The sequence below is a fragment of the Chrysemys picta genome, chromosome 11, assembly GCF_011386835.1.
Source record: "Chrysemys picta bellii isolate R12L10 chromosome 11, ASM1138683v2, whole genome shotgun sequence".
Lineage (NCBI taxonomy): Eukaryota > Metazoa > Chordata > Testudines > Emydidae > Chrysemys > Chrysemys picta.
This window is the reverse complement of record NC_088801.1, coordinates 64608766-64630238: the sequence shown is the minus strand read 5'-3', so window position 1 is coordinate 64630238 and position 21473 is coordinate 64608766. Positions and strand designations below refer to the sequence as shown.

Genomic DNA, 21473 nt, shown 5'->3' with positions numbered 1-21473 from the left:
CCTGAGGAAATAAATGGACAAAGTATTTATATTCATGGAAATGGGATCTCAACCAGGCTTGGTTGAAATGCTGCAAAAAGGGGTGAGAGAAACGTATTGAGACAGAAGGTTAGACTGCTAAATTAAGTTTAGGAATAATGTTATAGAACAAAAATCACATGTAACCCTTCTGTTTCCATTATCCTTATTCACTCTCTCTTAAACCTTGATCTTTGATAACAAATTGATTATTGTTTTCACTGTAAGTATATCTCAGCGCTGTCGTATTGTACAAAGAACTGATCATTCAAGCTGGTGTGTACATTGCATTCCTGGTATTATTGTGAGTGCTCAGTGGATAAAGGGCTGAACACTATGAGGGAAGACTTCAAAGGGTATCTGGGACTGGGGTGCACCTATTGCTAACCTCAAGGCAAATTAAGGGCTAGCGTAGCCCAGAGGAGGTTGTTTGGGTGGCTAACAGGTTGGTGGGGTCCACACGGCCAGTTAGTGTGTGACATGCAAGTGCACTGTAGATTCACAGTTAGTGACATCAAAGTCTTAGATTGTAAGCCCTGGAGGCAGGGACTGTGTTTTCCTGTGCGCTTGGACAGCATCTTGCATGGTGTGGGCAGATCCCCAATACAAATAGTGACAACTCGTTCTGTGACAGACCCTGGGCAAAAAGCCCTTAACCTTCCACCTTGGTCTCCCCACCTGTAAAATGGGAGATGCTAATTACGTACCTCACAGCAGTACCGTGAGGTACGTACTGCTGGTAAAGCACTCTTAACAATGGAAAGCACTGAGTATTCAGTGTGTTTATTCTTGTTGCTTTATCAGAATGCTTGTGTTGCTCGCTGATTTGCTAGGTATGATGACTCACAGCAGCTCTTTAGTCTTCGGTGTTAACCAGTGGGAGGAAGACACTCACCTGCAGCATGGTGGGGAGGATCCACTGGTACCCACTGAGAGAGAAGAGATGGTTGAAATGCACAGCGGTGTTGATGACAGTGGCAGCGTACTGCCTTAGCAAGGCACTGTCCTCTGGGTGCAGGATCAGGGCTCCATTGAAGACATTTAGGAACAGCATGATCTCGTCCCCCCAGGGAAATTCACTGGGCATGCCCAGGAACATCTCCTCCAGGAGTTTAATCCACAGGCTTTTCTGAAGGGTATCAAGGCCAAAGAGTTCCTTCCCAGCTGCAAGAACAATGCAGGCAACATAGAAGCTAATTAATCGCCTCAGCCCAGCAAGGCATTTCCAGCTGGGTAACATTCCCAAAGATCAATGGAAGGGATCTGCTGAGCAATGGCCTCTCCATAGTTTCCTCCAGCAAAACTTATCCCCACTTTGGCTACAGGTGCTTTTTAAAGGAGTATTGAACCAAATTAATCGGTGGTACAACTCCACTGATGACAACAGATTTTGGCCAATCGCATTTAAGCAATAGAAAAGAGAAGTATAAAAGGGGCACTGGAGGAATGTGATGAATTATCACAGGGCTTTATTAATCTTTATTCTATATGTTTAAAATTCATTCAATTTTTCATTGTCTTTTTAAGTTAAAGCAGACCAAATCTTGCATATACCATTGGCAGCTTGTTGGCTTTGTGGATAAATACTATATTTTTACCCTTCGGGTTATCCCAGAAGGAAACACACAGCTGGATGCTGATGTGCAATTACAATGCTGCTTCTGAAACTGAAGGCCTCCAGTGTCAGCAGACATCCAGTTGCATGACCTGCCAATGCTTACCACACAGTGAAAAGGACCCTCCAGAGCAGGGGACTGTCTAATCCACCCCAGAGTTTGATTAGAAAACCTACTTGAGTAACAGGATTAACCTCTGAAAGGGGGCAGTTCCTAAATTCCTCTTGCAAAATTTTGCAAGTGTGCCCATCATGGCTGGAGACCCCACATTTGCACATGCAAGTTGTTTAACTACACACATAAATTCCCCTGTGGATATGCAGTTACCTAATTTCCAAGTGCAATGTTGCATGCACAAATGCAGAGCTTGCACACTCCATACAAAGTTTGTGAGCACAGCTGTAGGTGCCTTAGCAGTGATCGTCAGTAATCAAAGTGTATAGAGTGCCTGTAACTGAGGCACTAATCCAAAGCCCACTGAAGTCAATGGAAAGCAGCTTTTCTTGTGGGCTCTTAATAAATGAACAGTTTTATACTGCAGCACCTTTACTGCAGTCACATTTATGTCCTAACGTCTGGACATCATATTCCTGGGCAGGGTATTTTTCTTTAAGATGAGATAAACCTCTATGCTGTTCAGTCTTTCTGAGCGAGTAATAAGATTGCCTGAATGAAGCTGCTGGCGCCAAGTTCAATATGCAAATGGAGCCAGTGAAATCTTTGCCAAGTACTTTCCCAGTACCTTGAGGATCACTGAAGAGGGAGAATTCTGCATCAATGGCACTCCGAGGGAAGGAAGGCAGGCGGAGAAGGTCCTCTTGGAGCATAGACACATGGGATTGTTTGTGGGCCACAGGGATTTTCTGGGTCAGTGATATGAGGAACAGCACCCGTCCTACCTCCTCCAGCTTGCGGGTGAACACCTAGTGGAGAGAGAGAGAGACACACACACACACAGCAGAATCGCTCCAATCAGAAGGGGTTTGAAAAGAGTGTGACATTTTTAAAGATCAACCTTGTCACCTAAGTGCAAAGACAAAGTGGAAAGAGTGGAAGGCAAGTGCCCTGGGGTAACTCTCCCCGAGTGCTACTGAGACATCCTGGCTTATCAGAAGAGCAGGGACTCTCAGGATGGATTGGAGGCCACTCTAGTAGGTGGGGCAGGTGGGCCCAGTGACAGAGCCTTCACCTTTCCTCCCGGGGCTGGGTGATGACACCTGATTCTTCCAGGAGCTGATACTTCCACTGGTACATGATGGGACGGTCACTGCCCCACTACGTGGGTTCAAGACCCGATGGGAGAGCCTCTGGAGGCTGTGGTGAGAGCTAATGGAGCAGATGGGACACTGTAAGGCAAGGCAATCGATGCCAATTGCTACAGTTGTGCCTCAGGTGACGGGGAGAGGAGAATCCTGTCCCAAGAAGGAATATCTGAGAGGCAGAGCAAGTACGGGGCAGAGGAGACGCTCCCATGAGGGAGAAGAAACCACAAGTGATAGCATCTATTGCAGAGACAGGCAGAATTGTGGGGGAAAGTCATCGAGCAGGCTCCCAAAGGGCCGGGGGCCGGTGCCTGGAAAGAGGTAATGTGGATATCCCTGCCTTTGAAGCTGAAGTATGTGGAGTTACTCAACCACACGTATGAGAACATTTGCAGAACAATACAGCTAAAAGGATCCAGTTGGAGGGAGTTTACACTGCCTTCTTAAGTGCCTTGATTGTCTCTCAACACGCAGCATGCCTGGTGAAATGACGCCCAGGAGGCTTTCATGCCACAAGCTGCTCCTTTGGAAAAGTGCGCCCCTCACAGTACGAGGGGAGCCCTTTGAAAGGACAATGGAGATGGTGGTGGTGAGATACCTGTTTCTGAATGAGTTCCTGACCCTTTTCTGGATGCATGTGTACCAGGTTGAGCTGTGGAGACACTGACCTCCGGAAAGGATAAATATCCCGGACGTAAGTCTGCAATGGAAGAGAATAACAAATCAAGATTTTTAAAAAATACAGCTGTAACTGTAGCCAGAAGCTGGGACTGGATAACAGGGCATGGATCACTTCAATCTCTCTCCAGGGACACTAAGACCCATAATTTCCACAGGCCACAGCTCTGTATCAATGATGATAGAATTCTGGCCACATATGGCCCTCTTGCTATATTCTGGCCACTCCCAATATTCAGGAAGGGATGAAGAAAGAATAAAATCAGCTGGACCAGGCCTTTGTCTCACCTTGTTGTAATGAATAAGGTTCCATCGTTTATCCATTAAAAAATAATGAGCAGACTGGGTTTCAGGTATGTTAAAAAACTCCAAGCACTCCTAAGGGGGAAGAAACAAAGACCAACTTGTTATTCATGAAGTAGGTTGTAGAGAGACAAAGAGTTTTATAACCAGTTATACAGGGATCATTCCCAAATGCCTTGCTGACATTGGCACATTGTTCTTGCATTTAACACTTTTCTTTCTTCGTTTAAAACGTGTATATCTAGATATCTACACACACCCATTTCAGTGTTCCTAAAATCTGCTGGATTGACAGTCTTGGGGACCGATGTTACCTTGGTTTATCCACAGAACAATTATTTCTGCCTCCAGACCTGTTCTATCTCTATAACTACATCATCATATGGGTATCACTGCCTCCATTACTACAAGACCCAAATATCTCACAGACATATGTATTTATCCTCACAACACCCTACGAGGTAAGGAAGTGCTGTGATACAACACGTGGAAATAAGGCAGAGAGAGACAAAGGTTATATCTACACTTATGGCAGCGTTTAGACAACAGACACTTCACGACCACCTAGCCCAGGTATAAATAGCTGCCTAAATGGTGAGGCACTACTTAGGTGGGCAGAGCAGAGTGCCCGACACGCCTGACCCCCCAGTGCCCCACACATCCAAGCAGTGCCTCCCATGTCTACACTGCTATTTTCAGCAGCGTAGTTTGCTGCTGCAGGGAAAGTCTGGGTTACTACAGAGAATTCTTCCCCAGGTGTCTGGCTGGTGGGTCTCACCCACATGCTCAGGATCTAACTGATGGCAATATTTGGGGTTGGGAGGGAATTTTGCCCCAGGTCAGATTGGCAGAGACCCTGGGGTTTTTTTGCCTTCCTCTTCAACCTGGGCCACGAGTCGCTTACTGGTATGAACTAGAGTAAATGGTGGATTCTTTGTAAAATGGAAATCTTTAAATCATGATTTGAGGACTTCAGTCACTTAGCCAGAGGTTTGGGACCTATTGCAGGAGTGGGTGGGCAAGGTTCTGTGGCCTGCAAAGTGCAGGCGATCAGACTAAATGATCACGATGGTCCCTTCTGGCCTTAAAGTCAATGAAAGGCTCTGGCAGCAGGGAAAGGCAACGCTGCCTTTCCCCACTGCCGGAGCCTTTCTCTATAGGCTACAGCCTGTAGCTACCCGCCACAATGACATGTGCAGACGCAGCTTGCCTTTCACTGCAGTATGCAGCTACATGTATAGTACTAGTCCCTGTACTCTACACATCGCAGCAAGTGTAGACATGGCCTTAGGCTATGCCTACATAGCACTTACATCGGCAAAACTTTTGTTGTTCAAGAGGGTGAAAAAACTCCCCCCAATAGTGATATAAGTTTTGCCGGCATAAGCGCTCGACACAGCTACACAAGCAATCTTACAGCAGCACAGCTGTATCGGTACAGCTGTGCGCTGTAAGCTTGTAAGTGTAGACATGGCCTGAGTCAGTGGCTCTCAACCTTTCCAGATTACTGTACCCCTTTCAGGAGTCCGATTTGTCTTGCGTACCCCAAGTTTCACCACACTTAAAAACTACTTGCTGACAAAATCAGACATAAAAATACAGAAGTGTCACAGCACACTATTACTGAAAAACTGCTTACTTCCTCATTTTTACCATATAATTATAAAATAAATCAATTGGAATATAAATATTGGACTTACACTTCAGTGTGTAGAACACTATAAACAAGTCACTGTCTGTATGAAATTTTACTTTGTACTGACTTGGCTAGAGCTTTTTATGTAGCCTGTTGTAAAACGAGGCAAATAACTAGATGAGTTGACATACCACTTGGAAAACCTCTGCGTACCTACTAGGGTATGTCTACCTCTGGTTGAGAACCACTGGCTTAAGTGACTTGCCCAAGATCATATTTGAAATCTTTAGTAAAGCAAGGAACTGAACCCTATCTGCCAAGTCCCAAGGCTAGCACCTGAACCACTGGACCATCCTCTTTCTTCTTGAAATGCTGATTTCTCCACTGAGGCAAAAACAAATCTGCTGGTTATCATGTGGTGGAATCAGGACTACTTGGGCCACCAAAGAGTTCTTAGTGGGAACAGCTGTCTGGTTCATTACTTGGATAGGTAATAGAGCTGGTCAAACACCAGAACAAAATGAATGGATGAGTATGTCAGTGAATTGATAACTAATTTATTTAGCAAATTGTATCTGATCTGCAGCAGTCTGTTGGCCCCAGAGTTACACTTGTGGGGCATTGGCTAGCAATGGGAACTCCTGAGTACCCCACATTAGACATCAGTTCACTCCCCAATTTATACAGTAGTGGTCACCCATCTTGAGATGGAAGTGCTTATCAGAGCAGTGTTCCTCTACCACGCTGAAATCGGGATGTTTGTAAGACTGTATTTCTAAAACTTAGATGTGACAGACACAGACAGCTAATGTATCAACAAACAGCTCTACCAAAAACCTCATTCCCACCTTCAGAAGAGCTTCAAACTGTGTGTCCTCATGCACTGGTAACTGGGTTGGGATGTCACATTCGTTCTGTCCATGCACTACCAGGGTCTTTGTGCCTATAGTAAAGAAGAGCTATCATTCTCTCTCTCCTCCTTTCTCATGTAATTCATATGCTATTTCAATGGGACTATTCACAGAGTAAGGCCAATGGGTGAAATTCGTCCTGTGAGGAGCCAACACAAGTTCTAGGTATTTGGAATCCATTATGCAATACTTATACTCCCATTTAAGGAGAACTTATCTTTTCTAAGGGGTTACAATTGGTTTTAACTGTAACAGTTACGCTAAGGAAGAAATACATATAAAACAACAACTCCGTTTTTCACAGAGCAATCTCGTCTGGCTCATGAAGATGTAGGGTTACCACTTTACACTCTTGGTTATTAACCCCAGGCATTGCCATGATTTATACTGGAGGGTTTCAAGTTGAGCTATCCCTGAGTGGCAGACTCTTCAAATGATCAGACTTGGCGGTCCTTCAGGGACTGATTGGCACATGGCTCCACGCTGAACAGACTGTTCTGATGTCACTTTTTGTTTATTTGCCTGCAGAGTTCTGAAGGGGCTATGAACTGTTCAAGAATTATTTTACAGAGCCCAAATTCAAGGAGGACTGGCTTAAAAATGTCTGATAATATTAAGAGGGAGCTTCCACTGACCTTCTTCCAATGGATCTCAAACCAGCAATTCTATATTTTAGGGGTGTAGGAGCAGTAAGCAAAATAGCAAATATAGAAGATAGGTAAAGGATCCCAGCTAGGTCTTAAAGATTGTACATGTTCCTACCTGGCATTGAGGCAGTCACCAGCAGTTTTACTTCACACTGCTCCTTCTTCATAGTCTGTTTGAGATCCTTGAAGAAAAGGCCCTCTACATAACCCACCACTTCCCACAGGAAGGTCAGGGTAGCTGAAATGGCGTCCATGCCCCATTCACATGGAGTACGCACAAAGTACATGATCAATCCCACCTGCAGGGCACAAACAAAAGAGTGGCACTCCAGCTGCTTTTGTATACACATCACATTGTTTTACTGGCATTAGTCCTGCTTCAGCCAACTCCATGTCCCAGAGTTATCATTAATACAGTCCTCCATTATTCTGAGGAGCAGTCAGTCTGTCATCAACCCAAGTCAACTACGTGGCTCAGTCAGACAGAGGCATTTGTGATGAACATTTATTGTTTGTACTGTCGTAACACCTAGGAGCTCCAGTCATGGACCAGGACCCTGCTGTGCGAGGCACTATACAGACACAGAACAAAAAGATGGTTCCTGTAGCGTTACTTGTCATTGGGAGAAGACTCAACCTGTCAAACCTAATACTTGAAAGTTCATGTCGCTTAGTCCGACTATGCTCAATGTCAGCTTTCTACCTCCTTCTGTTCTGGGTGAGTATGGGATGCCACCGATGTGTGCTGAGGGGCTGATCCAGAACAGCCGTAATAGCTGGGATGGGCACCTGGCAGACGAGTGGGTAGGGAAGAAGCCACCATGGTCCTTTATACCCTATCTCTATAGAGTGGAGGAAAGGGAGGATCTGTGCAGCAGTGTATGAGGACCAGGGCATGGGCAGTCCTGCCTAGTGATTGGAGTCAGGAGACAGAAACTGGAGCTGGAGACAGAATCAGGAGTCAAGCAAAACCAAAGTCACAGTCAGGGCAGGGTGGAGGAGCGGGGACCTGGACCAAGTCAGGAAAGCAGGAATTGTGAGTGGAGGAGGATCTGGTATAAGACGGGCAGGAACAGGCCCGTGATCCCTCACGCAGACTCTCCTACAGTGCAGCTTAGGGGTACACATGTTGCATGGTCTCCCCCAGCAGAACTGCAATGATTGCTCTGCAAAAGGGTTGTGCGTAGCTGTGGGTTTGGGATGACAGGATAACAGTTTATTTCACTCTTTAATAAATGGCGGGGGGAGGGGGGAGAGGGAATGGAAGCCTGTCTGAGCCGGATGATCTACACTGACAGCTGGAGGTTTGATGTGCATAAATTGTGTGGGCAAAACCACAGGGCACTCTCTCCTTCTAGATTGTAACACATGTGCTTTAGGAAATGGGCAGTCAAAGGTTAGGTTTATGGGCTGTAGGCTGGTACTGGGAGCCACTCACCAAGTAGTTAAACAGGATGTGAGACGTCTGGGCAGGGAAGTCTCCGATGTTCAGTAGGAGCTTCCTCAGCATGTACATCAACTCATCCTGGAAGAAGAGCAAGAGTTTTTAATTTCCATCACAAAATAGCCTACAGTTTCCTTCCTTCTTTTCTCGTTCTCATTCTCTCTCGCTGCATGAAATGGAACCATATGCTTAGGAGAGAACTTAGAATTCTAAGTGCAAGTCTAAGGCCATAGTGAATGTATTCTCTAGGTCAGTGGTTCTCACTGTTTCATGTTGTGGATCACTTTCTTACCTAGAGATATCACCATGGGCATCTGCCAATCCTGTCGCCGCACCTTCCCTGTAGCAATTCAAGTTCTTACAATGAAAAAGTGCTACTAGGACAGTATTGCAGAGAGTATATGAAAATTAATTCACTTTACTGTGATCGTTGTCGCTGCTTGGATACAGTTCCCATTTTGGGCCAGATTCTCTGTTGTTTTCTCCTTTGGGCAGTTCTAACGTGTGTAGTTTGGCATAGGGATCATCCACCAGTTGAGGATAGACAGAGCACATCACAGTCTGGACACTCCTTTTCCCTGCTCCCTAACTCCAGCATGGCCCCTGTGCCAGGGCTGTTGGCTAGGCATAGGGACAGGCCATGCCAGCTATACACTTGGCAGAGGTGCCAGAGAAGTTACGGAAGGTCTCTTTGTGATGCTTAGGCAGTGAAAAGACAGTGGAGTGGGCCAGAGAATCCAGCTCTTTAGACTTAACTATTTCTTTCCTCTCTTCGTTCCTTTAGAATTTTACATTGTTTAAGTTGCTAATTTTACTATTTATTAGTGCAATAAGCTATAACTAAGATATTCCTTAATTTTTAAATGTTATGTTTCATAAAAGCTTTTTAAAGTAATGGGACTGATTCTAACCTCACTTATACCAGCTTTACTCTAGTTTAGGCAGCTCCATTTACTTCATTGGAGCCACTTCTGTTTTTTAATGGTGTGAGAGATCAGAAGAGACTGAAAAGGTTCCACAGCAATTCGTACGTAAAATACTTTGGAGAAGAAGGAAACCTGAAAACAGAGGGACAAATGTTATGAAAGCCTGGGGCCAATTCTCAGCGGGTGTGAATTGGCATAGTTGATGTCACTGGCTGATTTACACCAGCTGAAAATCTGGTCCCTTATCTCTTCTGTTTTGGAGTGTTTAATTTTTAAATGGTCTCTCCCTATAGGTATGTCTAAACTGCAATCCCAGGTGTGAATGCAGCATGCGCAGATACAATCTAACTAACTCAGGTAACAACAGCAGGGAAGTCACAGCAGGACGGGCAGCAGTAAAGGATGTACAAACCTGCCTGGGACCCTGGGTATATACTCAAGTGGCTAGCCTGTGCTGTCGCCCCTTTTGCAGCAGCTTCACTGCTACTGTTATCTGCGCTAGCAAGATCAGAGCTGGCTTGGGTATGTCTACATATGCTGCAGTTGCACCTCTGACTACAGTGTAGACATCACCTGTATTTTTAAAGGTTCCCCCGCCCCTCACCTAGAATCCCCTTTCAACAGCCATTGGTGGCCACACAGCAGATTCCAACTTTCTAACGGTGATGAGGGCTGTAGGGGAAAGAGCTACTCTTTCAAGTCTGGATGCTTAACAAGCATCAGTGGCTGACTGGGCTGAATTCAAAGGAAACTTCCAGGTCTCCCCTCTAGCCTAAGTGAGAAGCTGTAAAGATAGCTAGGCCTCTGTGCACAGTCATTAAAAACAGAGGCAAAAAGGATTTGACTTGCTTTTCTCCCTGTTTTCTTTTTATTCACTGTCTCATTAATGCAGCGAGTGTGAGCAGTCAACTTTGATATATATGTGACAGGTGATAAGGATGGTGATATCGCTATCTATTGTGATATCATCATTACTATCATTATTAGTTCTCTGACGATATCTGCTCAGGGTGCAGCAGCTGTCCAAAAAGCGAACAGAACGTTAGGAATCATTAGGAAAGGGATAGATAATGAGACAAAAAAATATCATAACACCACCGTATAAATCCATGATACCCCCTTACCTTGAATACTGTGTGCAGTTCTGGTCACCCCATCCCACAAAAAAGATACATTAAAATTAGCAAAAGTACAGAGAAGGGCAATAAAAATGTTTAGTGATATGGAACAGCTTTCGTATGGGGAGTCTCTGTTCAGTTTAGAAAAGAGATGACGAAAGGGGGGATATGATAAGAGCTCTATAAAATCATGAATGGTGTAGAGAAAGTGAACAAGGAAGTCTTATGTACCCTTGACATAACACAAGAACCAACGGTCACTCAATGAAATTAATAAGCAGCAGGTGTAAAACAAATATAAGGAAGTATTTCTTTACATAAAGCACAATCAAGCTGTGGAACTCATTGCCATGGGAGGTTGTGAAGGACAAAATATAACTGGGTTAGAAAAGAATGAGATAAGTTCATGGAGGATAGGTCCATCAATGGCTATTAGCCAAGATGATCAGGAATGCAACCCCATATGCTCTGGGTGTTCCCAAACTTCTGACTGCCAGATGCTGGGATTGGATGACAGGGGATGGATCACTTGATAAATTGCCCTGTTCTGTTCATTCCTTCTGAAGCACCTAGCACCAGCCACTGTTGGAAGAGAGGCTTCTGGGCTAGATGGACCATTGGTCAGACCCCATATGGCCGTTCTTATGTTCTTATTTATATGGTGTCACTGGTGTGCATGGTGTTGTCCATGTTATTATTTATATAGTGCTACAGGGGTGCAAGGTGCTCTGCAGATCAACAAAAGTGACAGATCCCTGCCCCATAGAGTTTACCATCTAAACCAGACATAGCACAGAAAAGGATTACAATAATATGTATTAACTACTTATGTTAAACAATCTGTTCCACCTTGTATTTAGCTGTGACATTCTGATTAGTACAGTTCCCAGACTTGAAGAAGAGATCTGTGTAAGCTTGAAAGTTTGTCTCACCAACGGAAGCTGATCCAATAAAAGGTATTTCCTTATCTCTTTAATATCCTGGGACCCACATGGCTACAACACTGCAAACAGGGTGCTGACTGTCAGGCCTGTACTTCAGGGAGGGTTAAACAGAGTGGCTCCGAGGAAGCTAGGTTCATTTGCACCAGCTGAGGATACCTAGCTCAGTAGGATTCATGACTAAGAGACCTAAACAGAGTCAGGGCCTTGGACAATCAGTCCTACACTGATCTACACCAGCCAAGGATCTGGTTGTCGGTATTCTAAGCCATCTTATAGGAAAGACTGTTTACCCTTTAAGTGATTTTACTCGCTCCTGTATTTTCATGCATTAAGTGATGGCTAAGCTCTCCTTTAATGTCTATGCTGGGAAAAGGAGAACCTACCTGTCGGTTGCTTATTGTGAGTTTCTCCAGGAAATGCCGTAGAACCGTTGAGGGATCTTCAATCAAACAGTTCCATAAGACCTGCTGGGCCACAGCACTCACTGTACAGAAGGAAAAAAAAGAACCAGTGAGAACCTCATCTTTAGGAGAAGTCTTAAAGGTGTATATTTATATTAAAATGTTTGATGTCTACCAGCAAACCAGAGAACCATGCGCATCTGCAGAAGTGAAACTCAGATGCATGATTACATATGGTCAGTTAATTAAAAACTGCAAATATTTTTGTGAATTTTTTGTTATTCACTAAATCGTATTATTTGTGGCTAGTGTTTGGACAGTGGAATTAGAGACAACACAGCTAGTGATGCCTATAGTTAAACTGCCCGACACTTCCCATTGTAAGATCCTCTTTTCAGTTGTTCACAACTTTGCCAAACTTTAACTGTTTGGGTTGACATTTTCCATGCTGGGTGTCAGCCTCAGCCTGAATATTTTTGGTACATTTAAGCAAAAATGATTGTCACTTTTGAGAATGAACTGTTTCACTGAGAAGCTCTGACACGTCCATGCTTTAGAGCAGGGACTTAACATTTGGCAGCTGCCTCACCCTGATGTCAGATATGTGTCTTCTGCTATCTTCATAATTTTTTTTTCAAACTTGGCTAAATTATGAGCCTCTGAAAAGCTCAGTTTGCACAAGCTCAGTATTTAGCAGCTAGATTTTCCGAAGGTTTTGTCTGCATGTAGCATGCTCCATCCTAGGGCTGCATGGGCTGAGCAGGAATTTCTCTCCAATTGCTCCTCTTGGCAGCCAGGGGCTGGTGTGGCACCGGGCACTGGAATTGAGAACAGGGGAACTGCATCTCCCGTGCTCTCAATGATCCTCCTGCAGGCACCCAGGCAATGAGAACAAAAAGGAGGAAGTAGCCCGATTCAAGTGCACAGGGGTGAGGAGCCAGGTGGGGTGGGGGACTAAAAGATGGCGCCAGGGAGGGTTAGGGGACTGGGATTCTGACCTATAAGTGAGCTAAGGAGGCAAGTGTGGGGGTGAGACTGGACCTGGGACAAGGAGTCGTAGATGGGTATGGAGGATTGAGACATGAAGATAAATTCATTAATGTTTGTCAAGCACTCACGTACTGTAGTGATGAGTGCCACAGAAAAGTCCATGAGGAAATTAACAATTCTGTCTTCAGAGCAGGGTTTGAATAGTGTGCAGTAAATAAGGCCTGGGCCCACACACTGAACAATAAGGATAAAATAAAATACTGAATAGCTGCTCATTAAGTGTGCAGCATCCATTGTGTGCACTGAATGAGGCAGAGGTCCTGTGGAAAATATAAGATGTGCTCAGGTAATTACAGACTGTATCATAATGCATTCACACAAGAGAATCACATTAAGGTTGCACAGGCAACCTTGATTCTGGCATTTCCTAAATTCTGAGGACTTGACTTTGCAACCTTAAAACTGTTCTTTTAACGTGTTTATTTCTGTGAGTGATTTCCTAGCTTTTTAAAAAAGCCTGGGTACCACTAATAACTGGATTCTGATGCTACCAGCCTACCTGCTCTTACTAATCTGAGCCATTGTTCAAACTGCTAGAGATTTTTGTAACCTCTGATTAAGAGTCCATGAATGTTTAATCTAGGTCAGCACCTGCTACTCCGTCCTCTCGGACTTCTCCATCTTCCATCAAGTGAACAATGGGGAGCACAGCTGCACAGATGCATGCTGGGAACACTGCCTGCGGGGGCTGTGGCACATGGTGGTTTGGAGTGTGCTCGGTAGTGTGCTCCTCATCTAGAGCAGAGAGGAGTAAAAGGCGTGAGTTAGCCAATGTGCTGTTGGTACAATCCCTTTCAATTACAGTTCTCCACCCGGCGTGCTTCACATGACACAACTCAGCGGTAATTCACAATGAAACACTGGAACTGAAGAGAAGCTACATGGGAATGAACAGCAGTATCATAATGTATGGGGCTGACTAGTTCAGAACTTCCTGCGCTTTCAAGCAGGCCTGACAAAAGGCAGGTGTAGCTTTGGTTAAGACCAAGGAAGACATGAGACCTGTGAGTCAACAGAATGAATATATACACTGTAAGGAGAATTAAAAACAAATGCAAAGTCAACCCCCACCTTCTGCACTGATGGCTGAACGCACTGACCAGACAGAGCCACGACGGAAGGAATAGTTCCTGTGAGAAGTACTGGAGGTGCAGGAGGGACTCACAGAGAGACGGCGGGATGCCAAGTTGGTGACTTCTTCTACTGACAAAGAAAACAGGAGATGTGAATTTTGGTTTATAAATTTGACTGACACAATTCAAGGCACTTCCCAGAGAGAAGCACCATGCTGCCAGATTGGAGCAGGAAAAAAAAAGTCAGGCTTCTTGTGAAATGCACAATTTAGAAACTAAAAGGATGATCTAGGTCATTTCGTTCATCCCCTGGGAGCTATAGCAGGCCTGTTCCTTAACATATATTACCCAGTGCTTTGCTGAGTCAAGTTTCAGTTGACTCAGGTGATGCAGGTCCACAGCTTCCATTAGATGATTATTCTACATCCTAACAAATCACATTGCTAGACAATTTGTTGTCCTTCCTCTAGATACTGTCTGGGTGAACTTGTGATGCCACTATTCTGTTTGCAGATTTTCCACTGCATACACAGCTCAGGACACATCAGCATATTTGTGCAGCTCCAATGTGCAAAAAGAGGACATTTAACTAATTCTCTCTATTGCATTAGCTTGACCCAATGAAAATCCTCAACCCAAAGGCTAACTTTTCAGTTTCCTTTATTCTCATATTCTAAGGATCTGATTGGGCAAGGTGCTAAGTGCCTCCTATGAGGTACAGAGAGTCCCCAACTCCCATTGGTCAGTGGGAGCTGAGGACACCCAGTTTCTTGTGGGCAGCACTCAACATTTCACAGGTTCGGGCCCTTATTACACTAATTATTGGCTACACTTTTTTCTCATTCATTTTGAATCTTTTATCTTTTGATATGGACGCCTTATACCTGTACGGTGCTGTTAGGTTCTTAAAGTGATTAAAAACCAGTTCCTTTGAAGGGTCCGAAATGGTGAGGATGTTAAAGTGGGGTCTTCCCTATCACTAATGCTCACTTTCCATCCTCACGGCATCCCTAAGATCTGCTCCATGTGGGAGGCATGTGCTTATTGGTCCCTGGCAAGTAGTTCATGGCTCTGGAGCGCACCTTCCTCTTCTTGCTCTGAGTTTGGGGTGCAGGTGGGCTCATAGCAGGCCTCCTGGGTGATGGGAATGGCCGTGATAAGACTGGCTTCCCGGCCTAGGCGCTTCTTTTCTTCCTCCTGCTGCAGGTTCTTCAGGATGTGCTCTGCTCGCTGATGGGAACGTGACACTGCCCGGGCTGAAAATGACTTCTGCCAGAAAAGCAAGAAGAAAGAAACCACCTTGAAGCAATTGGTTTGGTTTTCATGCAGCATGTGTTTTAGGCCACTTTTATGAGTCACCTCTAACATTTAACCACTAAAGATCAAATCCATCCATCTACACACAGACACACCCACAACAAATAGGTGTTAACCATATAGAGATTCACAAGGAAGCTCTTGGTTGGATTTCTTGTCTTAAGTCTCTTGCTGAAAAATAGGAAAAATATTAACATTGAACATGTGATGCCTAGGCACTATACTGAATGTACTCAAAGATCTCTTGTAAACGGACACAAGTAAGGAAATTCAGAGTTTAGACTACTTGGTCTTCTTTAACTCCCTCCCTCCTCCTCCCGCCCCTCCACCCCTAACCACAACTCCTGGATATAATTTGTCACTAAGTAATAACAATATCCCCTCTAGGGAGCTCTTCAACTTACAGACTGGTCCTCATTAATTGGGTCCTGCACACTCCCACTGCACTGTGGAACCCACGGGGGGTCAAACATTGGCACAGAGGGCATTCCCAGTACTGGAGAGGGCAGGGTGAAGTTTATACTTGGAGGAGGAATCTGAAAGAAAACACAAGGAGAGAAAAACAGGTAGAGGGAAAGAACATTTTAGGTGGTGGATTTAAATCCTGATTGATTGCTTCCCTTGGGATTCCAGCCTCTTTCTGCAACCTGGGGCAGAAGGAAGGGGAACTGTGCTCAGTATCAACAATATTTTTTTAAAAACAATAAAGCATTTTGCATTGTCCATTATAAAAACTGAATCCCAAACTAAAAACAAGGAACCAGGAACTGTAATCCCATAGAATTACAGAACATGGATCCTTTTGCATAACAAGATGCCAACCATCCAGACTATGTGACCACTTTTTACAGCTGGCCTCTCTTTTCACACATATGTGCTCTTGTTACATCACCAATTACAATAACTTCTCAAAAGATAAAGGAAAGTCCCTTCAACCACAGTGAGAAACAGATAGGTGAGGGAGAAAATCTTCCAAATTCATCACTTTTACTCCTCAAAGTCCACATAACAAGTATCTGTGGTATACCAAAGGGTCACTATATGAATCCTTACAGTGGTTTTCAAGAGAAAAAGCTGCTAGACTGGCAACTCTGAGTCCACCTCGGAGGATACTGCTTGTGAGTCACCTAGAATGGAATCGACATGAGCAAGCTCTTGAAGAAGAAAAAACGGTTACCTACCTTTTCGTAACTTGTTCTTTGAGATGTGTTGCTCATGTCGATTCCATTCTAGGTGTGCGCGCGCCCACATGCACAGTCGTCGGAGATTTTTGCCTAAGCGGTATCCGTAGGGTCGGCTGTGGCGCCCCCTGGAGTGCCACACTCATGTGTTGGTATACCAGGCGCTGCCGACTCTATGCCCTCTCAGTTCCTTCTTGCCAGCAACTCCGACAGGGGGGAGGAGGGTGGGTAATGGAATGGACATGAACAACACATCTCAACTCCTGGGCTTGGTCCTGCAGGAGGGCCTCCTTGAATGGGTTAAGGGAGTCCCACAGGTTAAAATTGTACCTGCCTAATAGGGCCTGGTGGTTAGACACCCAAAATTGCAGGCTTACCATCCAATAAATCTTTCTGCCAAATAAGTCCAGTCTCTTGGCGTCTTCGTGCCACTGACTTGGCCCTGCCTGTCCCTTTCATTAACAGCGGACACGACCAGTGACACTGCTGGAGGGTGTGTATACAGATATTTGAACCCTTTTGCAGGGACATAATACAGGCAGGTGAGGATTGGTGCCTGCCCAACGAGCGGTACTGGGGGCATGGAGACCGGTGTCACGACAGGGAGCGATTCCACCCCAGTGCGGACCAACATCTGGGAGACCGTCTGGGCGAGGGTGACCTGCACTGTGGCGATCTTTGGCGGGAAGCTCGCTGGTACTGGTGGTACAAGGACCAATGCCTCAACTCCGGTGTCCCATGTCTCTTTGGGGACCTGGGTCTTCTGACCGGAGACCGGGGATGCGGAGCCAGGGTCCTAGACCACGGAGATGGGGATCTACGCCTGCGGTCTGGGGACCGAGGGTGCTACACTGCCCTATGGGGCGGTCCCATGATCGGCTTGCCCTTAGGTGTTGGGGCCTTAGCCAAGTCTGGTGCCTGGTGCAGTGTCTGCGGTGCCGGTTGGCCGGTTTGTTCTTTAGCCGCCAGGGCCGCTTTGGGCAACGAGGGCCCTAGGAGAAGCCTGGTTCCCCTGCTGCTCCCGGGAGTTGGAGGTGGATCCCTGGCTGGGTTAGGAGGTCCGACCTTAGCGGTACCCCCCGTGAAGCCCTAGGGTGGGCACATGGCGTGACATAGGTCCTTTGACCAAGGCCCCTTTCTCTTCCGGTGTCAGGGGGCTCTTCTTTTGCTGCTTCTTAGGCACTGGTGAGGGGGAAGAGTGCCAGGCAGAGTCCAGTGCCAGCAGCGCACTCCTCACCAATGCCAAGGTGCTTGAAGTAGGGTCCGAGCGGGAGGACTCCGAGGCAGGATGAAGCGCAGCCTCCCTGAGGAGGACCCTCAAGCGGATATCCCGCGCCTTCTGGGTTCTAGGGTGAAAGTTCTTACAGATTCTGCACTTGTCCTTCTTTCCCATACACTTCAAACAGCTGGCGTGGGGGTCACTAATCGGCATCGGCCTGCTGCAGGATGAGCATGGCTAAAAGCCTGGGGACCGAGGTGTGCCCTGCTCCGGGGCGAAGTCCCAGCCAGGACTCTAACTATCAGACTAACCTAACACTTCACTTAATGGCTAACTAAGTACCTACAAACTATACCTGAAGAAGACAGACAATGGGCTGAGAAGAACTGCTAATGCTCTTGCAGTGCAAGGTGAGGCACTCTGACTAACCATCACAGGAACTGAGAGGGCGTAGAGTCAGCAGCGCCTAATATACCAATGCATGAGCACGGCACTCACGGGGGTGCTACAGCCAATCCAATGGATACTGCTAAGGCAAAAATCTCCGATGACTGTGCACATGGGTGCACTCACACACCTAGAACAGGATCGACATGAGCAAGCACTCAAAGAAGAACATCTGTTCCTTTAAGCTAGACACCAGAAGGTCTCTGGTATATCAATCTGCAGTGCAGTAGCCCATTTCCCAGATACGTCCATTATATAATTAAAAATTAAAGTGGTTAGGAGAACAGTGTATGACCTTCTGGGATGTATAGAATCTTTATAAAAGGTTAAAAGTGAGCAGACAATTCAACTGGCCAATCCCATTAATCAAAGAAAACCATGATTAATATTGCCGGAATGGATTCCGCCATCCTTGCTTGGGTCGAGAAGTACCCAAGTAATGGCCAAATCAGGTCCTATATATTTAGCTCAATGCATTTAGTTATAACAGCACAAGCTATTCCAGTTAATAACTATGGAAATGTTGTATCATCTTCTAATTTAATATTGGTGGAAAAGTCAAGAGATACTAATTAGCTCCATTCATTTCCCCCCCACTGAACTCTATCTTACTATACTGTGCCAATCGTCTATGGCAGCGGTTCTCAAACTGGGGATCGGGACCCCTCATGGGGTCGGGAGGTTATTACATGGGGAGCCGCGAGCTGTCAGCCTCCACCCCAAACCCTGCTTTGCCTCCAGCATTTATAATGGTGTTAAATATATAAAAACATGTTTTTAATTTATAAGGGGGGTCGCACTCAGCGGCTTGCTATGTGAAAGGGGTCACCAGTGCAAAAGTTTGAGAACCACTGGTCTATGGCAATATGTTTCTTTCCTACTAAGTATTTTTCTCTAATCTACATCCAGCATTCTGTGGCACCCTACAAACCTGGCATACAGAATTATTTTTTTCCTCTCCTGAAATGACTTAAAGCCAATTCCTTGTCATCATGTCACAATGCATCTGTCCTACAAGCCAAAACCGCAAAAGACAACAGTGTGTTTGTTCTCCTCATCTACCTTAAAGATCTGCTGAGCGCCCTCCTCCATCCGAGGCCAGACTTGATACCGAAATCTCCAGAGGGTATGGAATTTGAGAACAGCGTTCAGTCTTTGCACTGTCTCAGGGTGATGAAATTCGGACATCAGCATATCAGAAACAGCCTCGGGTACTTTCACAGCACACAGCAGGAACATGGCAGCTGCAGGGAGTGAACATTTGATCAGCTGAGTTTTTGCAGTGTGTATTTGTTTTGCAGATAAAATTTCAGTCACGTAAAAAAAAAAAAAACCCCTAAAAAAAAAAAGCGCTCCACAGAAAATGAGATCAGCAATATCCTGGCACCAGCAAAAAGTGCTTTGCTTCATGAAACGGAATCAGTGTCACTCCACCTCTCATAGCCACCACAACTGCTCATAAAAAGATTTTAGCAAAGCTGTTTTTTAAAAAAGAGAATGCTTTTGTTCTCATGAAAATCTCAGTAATGATTAGTTTAGAATAAAAAGTAAGTCCAGGCTTCATTCATCAATAATAATAAATAAGAAGCAGCAGTACTTTGACAGGATTTTCCAACTCAAAGCCTTTTACAAAGGACAGAGGGGGAAACTGAGGCACAATGTTTTAGTGACTTTCTGAAGTTCACAGAGCCAATCAGTGACAATGCTGGGAAGAGAAACCAGGTTTTCTGACTCCCAGTCCAAAATCTTATTATACTACTGCATAGATCTGCATAGAGGGATATTCCAATTGTAGATAGACAGTGACTAAATTATTGGGAATGTCACCGTGCATTGAAAAAGATAATTTTTTTTTTAAAATCTGATAAATTATCCCATGCTAAAAAATAGAAAATAAGAAAAAAAATCTATGAACGAATACTTCATAACTCCCCAAAAGAACAGGCAGGTTCAGAATCCAAATATTTACAATGGAATTTCATTAAATTTTAGATTAAATAAAGATTTTACAGTGAGATTTAGATCTCAGTCCTGCAAGGTGTTGAGCAATTCTGTGAGGCGCTGAGCGCCCTCCCCTCCAAGTGAAGTTAGGGGGAGTGAAGGGTGCTGAGCATTTCAGAGAAGAGCTCAGCACACAAGCCCTAAAGCACTACTGATCTGAAAATAAGTGGCTTTTGCGCAAACAATACAAGTATTAATTAAGAAATACACCTCTACCCCAATATAACGTGACCCTATATAACACGAATTCGGATATAACGCGGTAAAGCAGTGCTCCGGGGGGGGGGGGGCGGGGCGGGGGGCTGCGCACTCCGGTGGATCAAAGCAAGTTCGATATAATGTGGTTTCACCTATAATGCGGTAAGATTTTTTTGGCTCCCGAGGACAGCGTTATATCGAGGTAGAGGTGTAGTTGTTTGTGTTTTCTTTCCTTTAGTCCTGTCACAATGCAGTTATAATTCTGTACAAAAATGCCAAAGATTTTTAAATTATGGTGTCTAAATTAACCTCTACAGTCAGCCTCCTGGTCACGAGAACATAAATTGGAAGGAATCGGGTACCTTACTTTATGTGTCTACGTGATCGCATGAGGACCCACACGGGTCCATGTTAAGTATCAGGGGGTAGCCGTGTTAGTCTGTATCTACAAAAACAACAAGGAGTCTGGTGGCACCTTAAAGACTAACAGATTTATTTGGACATAAGCTTTCGTGAGTAAAAACCTCACTTCTTCGGATGCATAGAGTGAAAGTTACAGATGCAGGCATTATATACTGACACATGGAGAGCAGGGAGTTACTTCGCAAGTGGAGAACCAGTGTTGACAGGGCCAAATCAATCAGGGTGGATGTAGTCCACTCCCAATAATAGATGAGGAGGTGTCAATTCCAGGAGAGGAAAAGCTGCTTCTGTAATGAGCCAGCCACTCCATGTTAGTGGATCCCAGTGCAAGGTTGGGCCCTTTGTCCTTAATTACATTGCAGCCATTAAGCCAGAAGTAATTCTGGTGTATTCTAAACATGATTTCTCAAATTTATATAATCATTTGCATTGCAATCATGCCTTGGAGCACCAGTTACAGACCAGGAGCTAGGTGCTGTACAAACGCACAGGACAAAAGGTGGCCCCTGTCCCAAAGAGCTTACAAACTAAATATAAGACAAGAGAGAATGGAGGGCTGCAAACTAGAGGCATTAAAATTAAATGGGCCAAAATTTGTTGGAGGTATGACAAGTTTGATCTAAGTGGCTTCCTCTCTCACAAAGGCCCCCTATCACAGAG

General features: G+C 45.1%; 1 protein-coding gene across 15 annotated transcripts in view; it reads right to left on the bottom strand.

Moving 5' to 3' along the window:
* UNC80 (unc-80 homolog, NALCN channel complex subunit) overlaps nt 1–21473 on the bottom strand; it is a 175886-nt gene that overhangs the window by 50702 nt on the left and 103711 nt on the right. For 13 of the 15 annotated variants that reach the window (XM_065561073.1, XM_065561060.1, XM_065561071.1 and 10 more), the window contains 13 exons: nt 19254–19435; nt 15749–15880; nt 15110–15296; nt 14026–14157; nt 13546–13689; nt 11887–11987; nt 8510–8596; nt 7187–7370; nt 6362–6456; nt 3863–3952; nt 3495–3596; nt 2377–2557; nt 914–1182 (listed from right to left, as the gene is read on the bottom strand). In XM_065561073.1, the coding sequence (XP_065417145.1) occupies nt 914–1182; nt 2377–2557; nt 3495–3596; nt 3863–3952; nt 6362–6456; nt 7187–7370; nt 8510–8596; nt 11887–11987; nt 13546–13689; nt 14026–14157; nt 15110–15296; nt 15749–15880; nt 19254–19435 (1886 nt within the window). The remainder of the gene's footprint in view (nt 1–913; nt 1183–2376; nt 2558–3494; nt 3597–3862; nt 3953–6361; nt 6457–7186; nt 7371–8509; nt 8597–11886; nt 11988–13545; nt 13690–14025; nt 14158–15109; nt 15297–15748; nt 15881–19253; nt 19436–21473) is intronic. The other 2 variants (XM_065561061.1, XM_065561070.1) reach the window with 1 other exon arrangement.